Source organism: Chelonoidis abingdonii, chromosome 1, assembly GCF_003597395.2.
Source record: "Chelonoidis abingdonii isolate Lonesome George chromosome 1, CheloAbing_2.0, whole genome shotgun sequence".
NCBI lineage: Eukaryota > Metazoa > Chordata > Testudines > Testudinidae > Chelonoidis > Chelonoidis abingdonii.
This window is the reverse complement of record NC_133769.1, coordinates 314,713,188-314,729,004: the sequence shown is the minus strand read 5'-3', so window position 1 is coordinate 314,729,004 and position 15,817 is coordinate 314,713,188. Positions and strand designations below refer to the sequence as shown.

At 43.5% G+C, this 15,817-nt stretch overlaps 1 protein-coding gene across 8 annotated transcripts in view; it reads right to left on the bottom strand.

Moving 5' to 3' along the window:
- The window catches only part of FNDC3A (fibronectin type III domain containing 3A), a 199,454-nt gene that overhangs the window by 116,665 nt on the left and 66,972 nt on the right, over positions 1-15,817 (bottom strand). For 6 of the 8 annotated variants that reach the window (XM_032785407.1, XM_032785400.2, XM_075061585.1 and 3 more), the window contains one exon: positions 6,753-6,828. Coding sequence is in view for 4 of the 8 variants with exons in the window: in XM_032785400.2 (XP_032641291.1) it covers positions 6,753-6,828 (76 nt within the window). In the remaining 4 variants the exon portion in view is untranslated. Of the gene's footprint in view, positions 1-6,752; positions 6,829-15,817 lie in introns of those variants that run through there. The other 2 variants (XM_032785405.1, XM_032785406.1) reach the window with 1 other exon arrangement.

The following is a 15,817-nucleotide window of genomic DNA, read 5'->3' as shown; positions in this document are numbered from 1 at the left end:
CCATGCTTATTTGACAAATAAAATCTGCAGAATTTTGCAGAATGTTAAAATATTTGCACAGAATTTTTATTTTTTTGGCACAGAATGTCCTCAAGAATAGTTGGTGCATGGAAAGAGCTTAGAGGGCCTTGTAAGAAATAGAAAGTAACAGATCTCAGAAAACTAGTTCTGCTGCTTTTAACCCCTCCACTGTAAGTATCTGGAAAGCAGGAAAACCTTCTCCATCCTTTTTATGCAATGGAGGATCTGAAATCCTGCCCATTCCCTGGACTGCCTCCTGTGATGCTTCCCAAAGATACCTAGGGTTGTGAGGTACCTTGATGCCATCTGCCCTTAGCGTGAGGAAATCTTATCTGCCCCCACAGGTAAGACAAACAATCCCTGGACTGAGGCAAGTGCCACTGTCTTTCTCTCCAGTTTAGCAATAGGCATAGAGCAACCCACAAACATCTCCCTGGAGTGTCCAATGGACACTCTCAGTACTCACAAATTTGCTGCTTCCAAAGAAGGAGTACACCCCAGCTTACCAGTTACTTGTCAGATCACCATCCCACTTAACACACAGCACAAAGATATGTTTATAATGAAAACAAGTAAAAGTTCATTTAACAAAGTATAGAGATGCAAGTGATAGCAATTAGAAATACTGGAAACAAATGGATACAAATAAAAGAAAATCATAATACATTTCTAGAACCTAGACTTACTTCATGAGATACTCTCATGTGTTACAGAGCAATGCTCATCCAAAGTCCTTCCAGCCTTTTACACCAAGCTTGGCTGTGAGCCTTTGTTCATAAGACAAATGCTGAGCCTCCCACTGAACCCCAACTTTCTGCCCAAGCCCTGATCACCCTCCCACCCTCCGATCCCCTTGATCCCAGTCCAGAGCACCATCCTGCACCCATGGAGTCAGCGCCTATGCAAAAAATGCCACTATGGCTAAATAGCAGAGTAAAAGAGGCAGTTAGAGGCAAAAAAGGCATCCTTTAAAAAATGGCAGTCAAATACTTCTGAGGCAAATAGAAGGGAGCATAAACTCTGGCAAGTCAAGTGTAAAAGTAAAATTAGTCAGGCCAAAAAGGAATCTGAAGAGCAACTAGAAAAAGACACAAAAATTAACAGCAATTTTTTTAAAGTACATCAGAAGCAGAAAGCCTGCCAAACAATCAGTGGGGCCACTGAACAATCATGATGCTAAAGGAGTACTCAAAGAAAACAAGGCTATTGCAGAGAAACTAAATAAGTTCTTTGCATCTGTCTTCACTGCAGAGGATATGAGGGAGATTTCCACACCTCAGCTGTTCTTTTTAGGTGACAAACCTGAGGAACTGTCCCAGATTGTGGTGTCAGCATAGGAGGTTTTGGAACAGATTAATAAATTAACAGTAATAAATCATCAGGACTAGATGGCATTCACTCAAGAATTCTGAAGGAACTCAGATATGAAATTGCAGAACTACTAAGTGTGGTATGTAATCTATTGCTTAAATCAACCTGTGTACCAGATGAGTGGAGGATAGCAAATGTAATGCCAGTTTTTAAAAAAGGCTCCAGAGGGAATTCAGGCAATTACAGGTCAGTAATCCTAACTTTAGTACCAGGCAAAAAAGTCAAAACTATAGTAAAGAACAAAATTAACAGACATATAGATTAACATGATATGTTGGGGAAGAGCCAACATGGCTTTTGTAAAGGGAAATCATGCATCACCAATCTATTTGAATTGTTTGAGGGGGTCAAAAAGCATGTGGACAAAGGTGATCCAGTTGATATAGCGTACTTGGACTTTCAGAAAGCTTTTGGCAACATCCCACACCAAACACTTTCAAGCAAAATAAATTGTCATGAGATAAGAGGGAAGATTCTTTCATGGATCAGTAACTGGCTAAAAGATGGGAAATTAAGGATAGACATAAATGGTCAGTTTTCACAAAGGAAAGAGGTAAATAGCAGGGTCCCACAGGGATTGGTACTGGGACCTTTGCTTTTCAACATATTAATAAACTATCTGGGAAAGATGGTAAACAGCGAGATGAAAAGTTTGCAGATGACACGAAAATTCTCAAGATAGTTAAGACTGCAAAGAGTCACAAAGGGATCTCATAAAACTGGGTGATGGCAACAAAATGGCAGCTGAAATTCAATGTTGATAAATGCAAAGTAATGCACATTGAAAAAAATAATCTCAATTATATATACAAAATGATGAGTTCTAAATTAGCTGTTACCACTAAAGAAAGAAATCTTGGAGTCATCATGGATAGTTATCTGAAAACATCTGCTCAATGTGTAGCGGTCAAAAAAGCTAGCAGAATGTCAGGAACCAGTAGAAAAGGGATAGATAATAGGACAGAAAATATCATCACGCTATAGTACCAACAAATCCATGGTACGCTCACACCTTGAATACTATGTACAGCGCTGGTCACTCCATCTCAAAAAAGATAGATTAGAAATGGAAAAGCTTCAGAGAAGGGCAACAAAAATGATTAGCAGTATGGAACATTTTCCAGAGGAGGACAGATTACAAAAGGCACTGTTCAGCTTAGAAAAGAGACAACTAAGGGGGGATATGATAAGAGGTCTAAAAATCGTGAATGGTGCGAAGAAAAAGTGTATAAGGAAGTTTTATTTACCCCTTTCATAACACAAAAACTAGGGGTCACCAAATCAAATTAATAGGTAGCAGGTTTACAACAAACATAAGGAAATACTTCTTCACACAATGCACAGTCAATCTGTGGAACTCATTGTCTGGAGACGTGATGAAGGCCAAAAATATAACTGGGTTCAAAAAGACTTAGATAAGTTCATAGATCGTAGGTCCAGCAATGGCTATTAGCCAAGATGGTCAGGGATGCAACCCTATACTATGGGTGCTCCTAAACCTCTGGGTGCCAGATGCTGGGACTGGACAACAGGGTATGGATTACTCAATAATTGCCCTTTTCTGTTCATTCCTTCTGAAGCATCTGGGACTGGCCACTGTTGCGAGACAGGATACTGAGCTAGATGAACCATTGGCCTGATCCATTATGGCCATTCTTATGTTCTTATAATGTGAGTAAGATTTCATTTCTCCAATGTGACATTCTACAAGCTAGAACATGCTAACAGTAGGGCTTGAGGCTAATTTTTTTTTTTTTTTTTTTTTTTTTAAAGAAAAACAATATGGGCCTGGAGCCACAAAAGGGGTTAGGGGCTGTGATGTTCAGCGTCACAACTTCCAAGCACCTAGAAAAATCACTGCAATTCACAAAGCCTGAGTTAGGCACCTAGGCTCCCAATATAATGAACAGGGACACAGAGACGCCTAAATGTGTCTACACTGCAAATAAAAACCTGGGGCTGTCCCATGCCAGCTGACTCGGGCTCCTGGGGCTCAGGCAGTTTAATTGCTAGAACCTGAGCTCTGGGATCCTCCCACCTCAGGGTCCCAAAGCTCAGGCTTCAGCCTAAGCCCAGAAGTCTATTATTCAATTAAACAGCCCCTCAGCCTGTGCCCCATGATTCTGAATCAATTGGCATGGGCTAGGTGTGGGTGTTTAATTGTGTGTAGCTTTAGTCTGCGATTCACAAAAATCAACATGCTGGACAGGGAGCCACCTACTTTAGCCAATGGAAGATGCCGATGAGAGGGGTATTTGCTGAACCCTACTCTCTCACGGAGATTGGTGCCTAAATCTACTGCAGGGCAGTGCCTATCTCTGCTTGCGATTCTCAACTGTGACATCTTTTCTGGAGTTATGTGCCTATGCTGATGAAGCTATTGCACTCTGGATAAAGTCACTGAGTAGCCACACTGGATCTAGAGTCTTCCACATCTTGGATGAGTGCTCTAACCACAAAGCTATAGAATCATTCTCATGCTTGTGCTTGCTCTCTCTCTGTCACAAATTATTTTTTAATTATTTATCTGAAGTGCAACAGCTTCAACAGGAGAGACTGAGGGAGCTCCACATCAGAGTATCCCATAGCTCAATGGTCAGAAATCCCTGCTTAAATATCTTCTCACTTGCAGGAGGAGGGGCATTTGAATACCCTAACTATTGGAATAAAAGTTCGGAGGGTGGTCCTCCTCCGCCATCCCGCAAGCTATTTTGTGTGAACTCATCTGCGGGACGTGATCTGGTAGGCATGCTCAGAGGTTGTCTACTGGATCAGACTTGCACTCAACTCTGGCTTGGTCTACACTAGGAAATTAGGTTGATATAATTGCGTCGCTCAAGGGTGTGAAAAGTCCACACCCTTGAATGATGCAGTTAAATCGACCTACCTGCCCCCTGTGCTCCGCCAGAGACAGCAGAAGGTCAAAGGGAGAATTCTCCCATCAACCTAGCTACCACTTCTCAGGGAGGTGGAGGGTGTACATTGATGGAAGACCCCTTCCTTTCAGCATAGGTAGTGTCTTCACTGAAGTGCGACAGCAGCACTGCTGTAGTGCTTTAAGTGAAGACAAGCCCTTAGGCTTGCTTAAGCCCTTAGGCCTACCTAGCTTCCTCCAGGTTGTGAACCACTCTGGGGGTTACGCAGGAGACAGGCATCTGGCGGTGGCCTAAGGGACGAAGCAATGTGCATGCACAAAGGCAGAAACATAGGTGCCTGGGAAACTTTTACTGCAAAAACATAGGCGCCTACAAGGTTTAGTGGGAGTTTTGTGCCTCAAAGTGGTCCTGAAACTGGGACTTATGTGCCTAAAACAGGACTTAGGCACCTAAATTCTTTTGTTCATCCAGGCCTATGTGTAAGCAGAGTCAGGATGAGCGCTACCCTGACATCTGGTGGTGAATTGTAGAGAATGTGGAAAGAATTTTAAGAATGCATTGGCATCCACTCCCCCACTTAGCATAACCCCACAGCAGCTTGGGATGGTAATTTTAACAGCTCTGGAATCCCCAATTTCTTTGTTATTGGGACAGGAGGAAAGAAAAAAAGTTTGTCACCCTGATTGTGTGAATGGGGAGCTGTAGGACTGCTTTGTGACAGAAATGACTCAACCTCAGTTGGGTGGTACTTGCTAAACATGGGACATGTGTTCCAAAACCCTATGAATGGAGACAGGTTGGGGACTGGTGTGTGTACCTAATGGTATGGGCCCCTTTTGAGGGCCTGGAACACCAATTGCACATCCTTCTCTCTCCACTGTTAAAGAGTAGAGCTAATTTTGATTCCATTGGGAGTCCATCTAGAGACTGCTGAGCTGAACTCATGTTGGACCAATGGTGAACCAGCACCAGGGATCCCCTACTAAGAGCTGAAATCACTGAAAGAGCTGAACTGAGATCACTGAGTGCTGTGTTAACTAGTGGGGGAGTCTGAAGACCTATTGTTAAGCGGCTGGCACAGTGGGGCAGTTGCAGCATGTTGGAGCAGCCCATGGAACAGTGAGCAGAGTGAAGTGGTTTGCAGGGGGGGCTGGAGGAGCAGGGGGGCTGGAGGAGCAGCACAGCTGGTGTGGTGGAGCTGGTCGTGGTGAAGGCTGCAGCAGAACTTAATGGAGAGGCGAGCATTGGCCTGGCTCACGCTAAGTGCCCCTTTTCCTGGTGGACTTCCCCATACATTTCACCCAGGCTTGGTGGGGTAAAAACTCTAAGATAAACCATTGAATTCTGGGGTGCGACTGACCCAAGCTTGGTTTTGACTTTGGGATTACTAATGATCTCAGGAAAAGAATTGCAAACGTACCTTGGAGGTGGGTTTTGTTGCATGTTTGTTGTTATAACCCTGTTTGTGGGTGTTTCTCCAATGGGATGCTGCATTGATTCCTTCCTTTATTAAAAAGATTTCGCTACACTCAGACTCCGTGCTTGCGAGAGGGGAAGTATTGCCTCCTAGAGGCGCCCAGGGGGGTGTGGTACGTAAGTGTCCCAAGTCACTGGGTGGGGGCTCGAGCCGGTTATGCCTTGTGTTATTGAAACGGAACCCCTGGATACTGAACCCGGCCCTTGTTGCTGCCAACTCAGAGGGGCAGAAGGGTTACATATGTTTCTCTGAAAGTAAAGAGTAAGTGCCTCTAAGAATGCATGAAGTTAACAGATTCATGTCCTGTCAGTGCCAACTTTTTAGGCAGTACAGTACTATACCACACCTGCATTGGTGAGTATAGGGAGACCAGGAGCACAGAGGCCAGAAGCACTGCTACTTTCACAACTGATGCCTATACATTCATGGACTGCTGTGATAGTCACTGCTTCCTGGGCCTGCAGCTATTATAGTGGGAACCATTTAATACTCTCCACAAGCGGAATGAAGAGTTCATTTTTTTTAAAAAGTTCATTCCTACATTTCCTTCTCTACCTTAAAAATTCCTAGGATTAATTTTACAGTTACCTTCAAATGACTGCCAAACAAACCATTTCCAGAGTCAGTAAGTAACTTTCAAAAACTGAATTACAGCTTTAAATTCTAAAATTGAGATGTGCATTTAATAAATAAGCAAAACCATAATTGTTCCTATAGTACTTCTTCATCTGCACTGTAGACTTTACAATAATTTCCTTTGCAGAATCTAATTTCATGATACATGTAAAAATGCACTGGTTATGGTTATGATAGTGAAAAGGAAAAAAATCTATACACTAGCATTAACTGCAATCTTCTATAAAACTATTTTAAAATCATATCCTCCTCAATCCTCTTCCTACAACTTCAAAAACCACACATGTACACAATGAAAGAATTTCTTGCAATATCTTTTGTTTATACTGAAATTAAATGAGAATATCAAGGAAATACATTATTAACTTTACCTGTAATGCATTGAAACTGCCCATCTTCTCTTCTTATTGTAAAAGCCTCCCCTGGATTAACTTGCACCAGTATAACCTTAAAAATAAAAAGGTGTTTGAAACTGTTACATAGGAATGCGTCACATAACCCAGCGCACCCAACAGGCCATCTTTCTTCCATTTAATGTATACATTCCCTTCCATAGCAGGCTGCTTGCTACCTTCTTCCTAGACAGAAATGAATTAAGTTAACATAAAGATACACACGACTTAAATATAAATCGTTATGTAAAACATTTTGAAAGTTCAAAGATTAAACCAACAAATGGTTGAGACAATAACTTTACATAATTTACTTTCTGGATTGCCGGCGAAATTTAAAGAGGTACTTCATTTTATATTATTCCAACAACAAATATGACCTATTAATTTGGACATTAATCAAAACATTATAGATAGCTTCATAAAGAAGGCTTATAATTCCTAATATTTGAATATTAAATCATAACTGCTTGGCAAATAGCTCTCAGCATGAGGGAAATATTGTGCAATTTCTTTCCTTTCACAGTACTAGTATGTTTGTACTTTCATTAATAGATAAAGCATTACATAAATAATGACAGAGTAAGACCACTAGATGTGCAGCTTCAAACACTGTACGTATATTTTTAATCATGGAAATCTGTTTATCCTCCTAATGTTGCAGAACCAACTTGCTTTTCTATCAATTGTACATTACTTGATAACTGAAATAAACAGAGGAAGACTAATCTGTACCAAAACCAGAAATCTGTAACCTCTTCAGCCTTTCGTGTTTTAATTATTAGCCTACCTTTCTGTGTGGGAAAGGGCTTTATAATTACTAAAAGAACCTAATTATAATTAAAAACAAACAAAAAAAGAACAGAGTCAGTATCCTCTGTGTTTCCCTATTTGGACAGAATCTTTGTCTTGTTCAGTCTAGTTCAGACATTTGGGTCTGTCCAAACATGGTATATGTCCTCTGTCTCATGTAAACTACAATGCAATATATCTTAATACATATCATCCACCAGTGTCCTGAACATTAAAAATTAACATGCTAAGGAAAATAAATTGGGTTTGTGCTTTTTTATGGTGTCCTAAATAAAGGCAGGACAAAAATTTGAAGTGTCTCCCCCACTCCCCCCGCGCCTGTTTATTCACTTTAGGAATAATAAACCACAATTTCCTGTTTTGCTGCAGGACACCTTGGAGGACCACAAACTGGAGAAATAACTTTCTTAGCCTTCCATTGACGAGGCAACAGTACTGAAACTTTCACAAAGATCTTCTCCCAACTGTTTGCTGGGCGTTTAAATTAAGGGGTGAATAAACTGAAATCCTTCCCTGCACAATTGCTAAAGGCTCACATTCTTGGTACTTAACAATTCATAATCTTGACAGTTCTCAAGCATGGCAGAGTATTCCAAATAAAATAAAGTCTGACTTTCTAACTTAAACTAAGAAAAAAGTATTTAAAAACAATTAATAATCCTCCTCTTCTAAAAAACTCTGAAAGAAAACACAATTCAGGCCAGCTTTTTAATACTTCATTGAGAAGAAGGAGCGTGGGAAGGGACAAAAGCATTTCCCTTCCCTTATTTTGCTGATTACCATTACAAATTAAACAAACAAAATAAAATAAAAATAAAAATCACAGTTTTTAATCTCGATTTAATAGTGACTTGATGGGAGTCACTAGATACTCAGCATTCAAAGTCAGGCCACTGATTTCAGTGCCTAAATACTGATTTGGTGTAACTTTAAGTATCTGTTTTTTTAAAAAATCCAAGTTCATATTTTCACACATTGTACAACTCTCCATTTGTTACCGGTGTTACTTGCTTTTGAAAAACTCCCAGACTGCTGGAACCAAATGGCTACATGTTTGTTTTTTTAAAAAGTGAATGCCATTTTATCAATTCGTGATACATTAAATCTATGAATGTTTTATATAAAATATACAAATGAAAACAGCACACCGTATTCTAGAATTTTTTTCATTAATGTCTCTGACCTATTTTATATTTGAGATGGAGAGCCAAATTCTGCTCTCAGTTAAGTTTATGGAATTATTCCAAATTTATATATATTCAAAAGAGCAGAATTTGGCCTGGAGTGTACAGGTCCGGCATCTAAGTGCCAATTCCATAGAAAAACCTTGTGTACTTTGCTACACTTGTACAAAAAAAGAGTGACAAGTAGAAGGAAATCCACTGAAGAGCTCATGGTGATCTACAACAACTGACATATGCAATCAGGGTAAATAATTATTCTCTCCACTAAATCTTTTGCATTGTTAGTTTATAGATTTTAAAATTGTTATTTCAGGGCTTTTCTAAAAACCGCCTAGACATATGTTTATAAAGCATTTGAATTCCATGGTTTATTTTATTTCATCCTAGTGAAGTCTTAGCCTAGAGGTGGGCAAACTACGGCCCATGGGCCACATCTGGCCCAGCGGACCCTCCTGCCTGGCCCCTAAGCTCCTGGCCCAGGAGGCTAGCCCCTGGCCCCTCCCCTGCTGTTCCTCCTCCCCCACAGTCTCAGCTCGGTGGCGGGGCTGTGAGCTCTTGTCAGGCCGTAGTTCTGCAGCTGTGCTGCTCGACCTGATACTCTGTGCCGCGCAGTGGCATGGCTGGTTCCTGTCCTGGTGCTCTGGGCAGTGCGGCTGAAGTGCCGCCAGCCGCTGGTGCTCCAAGCAGCACAGTAAGGGGGCAGGAAGCAGGGGCAGTTGGATAGAGGGCAGGGGAGTTTGAAGTTGTGGTCAGGGTGTGGGGGTGTGGATAGGGGTCGGGGTGGTCAGAGGGCGGGGAACAAGGGAGTTGAATGGGGGCAGGGGTCCCAGAGGGGCAGTCAGGAGGGAGAAGGGAGGTTGGATGGGGTAGCAGGGGGCAGTCAGGGGCAGGGGTTCCAAGGGCAGTCAGGGGACAGGAAGAAGGGGTGGTTGGATGGGGCAGGGGTCCCAGGCGGAAGTCAGGAAGGAGGGGGGGTTGGATAGAGTGGCAGGGGCAGCGAGGGGACAGGGAGGGAGGGATGGATGGGGCAGGATTCCGGGGGGGCATCAGGGACAGGGAACAGGGGTGAGGATGAGGCAGGAGTCCAGGGAGTCATCAGGGGTGAGAAGCAGGGAGGAGTTGGATGGGGGGGCAGGCACGCTTCCCTAACCAGCCTCCATACAATTTGTCCACTCAGGCTGCCGGGGAGGGCAAGTGGGGCAATTTGCCCAGGCCCCGCAGGGGCCCTGCAAGCCCTGGCCCGGCAGCGATCTGGGTCTTCAGTGCGGGGGGGGGGGCCTTCAGTGCTGCTGAAGACGTGGAGTGACTGAAAGGCCCCCCGCTGCCGAAATGCTGCCGAAGACCCGGATTGCCCCCCCACTTTGCCCCAGGCCCCATGAATCCTCTGGGCGACCCTGTGGCCACTCCTGTCTTAGCCTCTCTACTTCATTCTCACTCCCACCCCTTAACCTTTCCAGCTGCCTCTGACACTAATTTTTCATTCTTTGTATAGTCCATTCACCCTCAGCTTTTGTGATAATGCTATCTTTGCCTCGTTCTCCACTCTCCTGCTAACCCTGTGACCACTCTTTCAATGGCTGCTTTTCTGTCTCACTTTTCCAGTGTATAGGGATTACCAAAGAACTATGTTCTTGGGATACTTTTTTCCTTCTACGCTTTATCATTAGATAACCATATCTGCTCATTTGGAGTTAACTACATCTCTATACAGATTACATTAAAAAGCACAAACCAAAAACTAAGGTAAAAGAAAGTTATTGAAGTTGCAAGTCAAGAACTCAAAAGCTTGGAAAAGCCACATTTACAGTTGACTGTGCAACCTTAATTCTGCCCCTCTGCATGAAAATATGCTCTGAGTGAGGGAGGAGTATTATGGAAAAATAGCATGTTATCAAAGAACATCATAATGCAGAAGGAGGCTGAATTAAGGTTGCAAGGATGACAATAAATCTGGCATTTCCTAACTTCTGAGTACTTGATTTTGTAATCTATGTAGCGTTCTTTTAACAGTGTTTCTTGTTGTTGTTGTTTTTGGATGTAATACCCTAGGGTTTTTTCGTTCCGAAAAGTTGAAAGGTAAAAACAAATTCTACTGTGTGCAACTATATCCCTCCTTCACCACCACCCACCTTTGGACCCGGAATCTTCAGCATTACTGTATAGACTTCTGCTACCTGAGCTAAAGGACTAACAATATTAGCAGGTATCATGGGAACATTGTTTTCTCAGATTGGGAAATGGGGTGCTAGGTCTAGTTAGTGGTTGAAGTGGGGGAATTTAGCTTAGTCTGGCTCTCTCTCCTCTAGCAATGGCAGTTGGGTGAGCTCTGAACTAGCTGACCGTCTACACTGCAATTTTTTAACCCCACAGTCTGAGTCAGATGACATGGGCCATCCGCGTTTGTTTTACTGCAGCGCAGACATACCCTAATGGTACATCTACACAGCAGTTGGGAAGAGTAATTCTGGGCTCAGGTAGATGTACAGGTACTAGCTCCGCTTGAGCTAGAGCCTAAAAACAGCAATGTTGCCACAGATTAAAAAACATTTTAATACCCAACAAATATTTGAAATGTTTTTTCTGACATTCGTAAGTTTACTTTCTGATCCATTTGCTATCATGTCAAGAAACATAAACTGTAACTAAGTGATAAATGCCAGTTTCCTAACAAGACTGAATCATATCACATATTAAAAAGCTCACTAGGTTTTTACTGAAAAAAAAGGTTACTAACTTTTCTTTAACTGTTGTTCTTTGAGTTGTGTTGCTCATATCCATTCCCATGTAGATGTGCGCATGCCACGTTCACTGTACCCAGAAGGTTTTTCCCTCAGTGATATCCATTGGGTCGGCTCTAGTGTCTCCAGAGTCAAACTCCCATGGCGCTATATATAGCGGCCTGCTGCCCCTACCGCTCCCTCAGTTCCTTCTTGCCAGCAACTCTGACAGAGAGGTAGGAGGGCAGGTTTTGGAATGGACATGAGAAACACATCTCAAAGAACAACAGATGCACAAGGTTACTAACCGTTTTTTCTTCTTCGAGTGCTTGCTCATGTCCATTCCCATGTAGGTGACTCCCAATCAGATACAGGAGGTGGGTTCAGAGTTCAACGACAAGCAGACTGTAGCACTGCTCTGCAAATCCAGGATCATCCTTAGCCTGCTGCGTGATGGCGTAGGGTGTTGCGAAGATGTGGACTGAAGATTACGTTTCCACCCTACAGATATCCGGGATGGGAACCTGTGCCACAAATGTGGCTGAAGACGCTTGCACTCTTGTGGAATGTGCCGTCAGTGCCAGAGCAGAGACTTTTGCCTTGTCATAGCACGTGCAAATAGATGAAGTACAGAGCACGTCAGCAAAAATGGACCTTCCGCTCACCCCGGGTGAAAAACTGAGATAGCCATCAGGTGTCCTTTAATCAGAGACACCCACATCCTTTGCGGCTTCAGATGTAGCAAATATTCCAGAATACATGGTATTGATGCTCAGATGGGTGAGACCCCTTTCTGTACTGACCAGATCAAGAACCTTTTCCATTTTGCCTGGTAAGTGGCCCTGGTGGATGGTTTTCTGCTGCCTAACACAACCTCTTGAACCATCCCCGAGCACATTCATTCCAAAGGATTCAGCCATGGAGCTTCCAGGCTGTGAGATAGAGGGATTCGAAGTTTAGATGATGTAGGCATCCATAATCCTGAGAGATTAGATCTAGAAACACAGGTAGGGTGATTTCTATTGCCACCAAGAGCTCCAGGAGAGTGGTGAGCCATTGCTGACAGGCTGGTGATATCAGAGGCTGCCAACCCCTGATATAGAACATTGCTGTCATGTTGTTTGTAATTGTTGCATCATTGTCGGCTTCCCTTTCAATGGCACCTGCGGTCTCGGTGCTGTAGCCACTCTTGCTTCCAGTGCCGAATCGCACCTGGTTGGTGATGGCAGTACCAATAGGGATATTAAGTCCCGTGCTGCCTGGAATGCCTCATGGCATTGATGGAAGCTCCAGTCTTGCACTGCTGTGGCTCTCTCTCTCGAAGGAGAGTTCAATGGCACTGTATTTGATGGCCCCCTCACTGGGGCTGGAGTCAATAGTACCAAACTGGGAGCTTTTGAGCCTGAGTGGCCCTGCATGGGTCTCACTCTGCCAGTTTCCTTATGACTGGTGGGCTTTGGATTAGGGGAACTTACCTCGTCCATTTTGCGTTGTTTCTTTTGCAGCGTCAATGAATATGATCAGTGCCATGTGAGCAGACCTCCTCTGCATGGGCGAACTTTGGTGGGGTCGGGAGTCCCAGGATGCAGATGGGGAGTCCCCCCTTGGCGCCAGAGAGGCCAGGCTGTGATGCCTCTCTCTTAAAGAAGCTGGCGTGCTTCTTATGGAGGCAGAGGTGCTCGGTGCCGAGTCGGCATGACTTGGCTCCGAGGGAGGGCAAAGAGCCACCTCCATCAGAAGGAACTTGAGTCTCTAGTCTCCTTCTTTCTGGGTCTGGGGTTTGAAACCTTTACAAATCCTGCAGCAGTCACACAGATGAGATTGACCCAAGCCGAGGTGGCATTGCTAATGGGCATAGGCTTGTGGCAAGCCTCACATGGCTTATACCCCAAAGACTGAGGCATGTCCCGGTGCCAGGGAAGAACCCCATTAAATGGGGTCCTACTCTATTACTACTAACTAGGCTGCCTGTAGCAACTAACTGCTAAAATTTTAACTGTTTACAGGAGAAAAAGACAAAAGTCCACTAGGGAAAGCATTTGCAAAGCAAGGACAAGGAGTTCCAGTGACCATCACAGGCGGAAAGAAGGAAATCAATGGGTGGTGAGGCAGCAGGCCCTTATATACAGCGCCACAAGGGTGTGACTCCAGAGGGCACCAGAGCTGATCTGACAGATGCCACTGAGGGAAAAACCTTACGGTGACTGCATGTGGCGTGTGGACACCTACATGGGAATGGATATGAGCAAGTACTAGAAGAAGAATTACTGTTCAGACCAAGGATTGGCAATCTTTGGCACAGGGCCAGTCAGGGAAATCTGCTAGTGGGCCAGGATGGTTTGCTTACCTGCAGCATCCACCGGTTTTGGATCAAAGCTACCACTGGCCGTGGTTTGCTGTTCCAGGCCAATGGGGGCTGCGAGAAGTGGCGGCCAGCACATCCTTTGGCCCATGCTGCTTTCTGCAGCACCCATTGACCTGGAATGGCAAACTGTGGCCAGTGGGAGCTGTGATTGGCTGAACCTGCAGACTCTGCAGGTAAACAAACTGGCCTGGCCTGCCAGCAGATTTCCCTGATGGGCCATTAGTCAAAGGTAGCCAATCCCTGGTTCAGACTCATGCAGCTGTTCAAAGCAACTAAAACAGTGCTTAACATTAAGACCCAAGAACCATATAGATCACAGAATATCAGGAGGTCAACTAGTCCAACCCCCTGCTCAAAGCAATCCCCAGACAGATTTTTACCCCTGTTCCCTAAATGGGCCCCTCAAGGATTGAACTCACAACTCAGGCCAATACTTGAACCACTGAGCTATCCCTTCCCCCCCAAAAAAATATATGGAGATATACCTATCTCATAGAGGTGGAAAGAACCCTGAAAGGCCATTGAGTCCAGCCCCCTGCTTTCACTAGCAGGACCAGGTACTGATTTTTGCCCCAGATCCCTAAGTGGCCCCCTCAAGGATTGAACTCACAACTCTAGGTTTAGCAGGCCAATACTCAAACCACTGAGCTATCCTTCCCCATATCTAAACTTCTCTCCCACTCCCCCAAAAGATCTCAACTATTTCATTTAGACTCATGACACTCCTGTGAGATATATAAGTATTATCCCCATTTTGCATAAAAGGAAATTAAGGTAGTACTACTGCTCAAAGAGAACACGGTGCTCAAAGTAACACAGGAAGTTTACAGCAGAGTTTAGAATAGAAACTCAGGTCTCCTGACGCGTCTAAACTTCAAAATCATCTCTTTCTTCCTTGCCTGACTCTCAGTAGATCAGATCTATGCTCCAACAGGGGGTCCATGGTTGTAGTGACACACATGCTAGGATGTCTAATTAGAGGAGGATTGAACACTGAGACCTGAAGTGAAAGGAAGTTTTAAACTAACAGCGAGCTGAATGCTGTATTGAAGTTAAATATTGGGTTCCATCCTAGACAAAGCAGTATTTCATACCTACAAAGTGCATTTATTGAATTTACTAGTCTTTAACGTTTTGTCCTCTACCAACGTTTTATCACAATATTGTCACAAATAAATTAATGACAGTGGACATAAATTCACACCCCTGGTTGGGAAGGACTCTCTCAGCCCCTTTAACAGCATCTATGTCAAGGTTCCATGACCAGGCGTTCAGTGCTCTCTATCTGATATTAAGCAGTGTCCCACACAATATACCAATTAAAAAAATTATAAATTCAAATATTTAAATTCTTTATCTATCACCATTCACCACAGTAAATTACATAGTAATTATAATGTATGTGTAAATGCATGATTTAGTTGGATCTTCTGTGTCAGACTTCTGATCATAGGCTGAAGAGCAATGCAACAAGTCTGTCCCTCTACTGTGTTTATGTGCATCAGCTGTATTTTTGAAGTCAAAATAATGGCGAATTACTTATTTAATAATTTGATAACATGCAATCTTAGCTGACTCTCCTTTTAATCAGGAGTTCTTTGCAACCTTTTAACTTGGTCTTCTCTTCCTAAGGGTGTCTCTACATTTCAAATTAAGGTGTATTTGTAGCATATGTAGGCATAACTGCACTACTTTTAATTTAGCTTGCACGGGTAACAAAAGCAGTGAAGATGTGGAAAGAAAGATTTCAGCACTGGCTAGCTGCCTCCAGTACAAGCCCACTGGGGACCCAGGGAATATACTCGGGTTGCTAGCCTATTCCAGATATACCTACCATGCTACAATTACACCTTAATTTGTAGTGTAACTGTACCCTCAGTTTGGCCCCATTTCTCAACTCCCTTCTTTAACCCCTCAGCAGATTCCCTGCTTAGCTATGTGTGTCAAATGAACAAAGTGACTTTG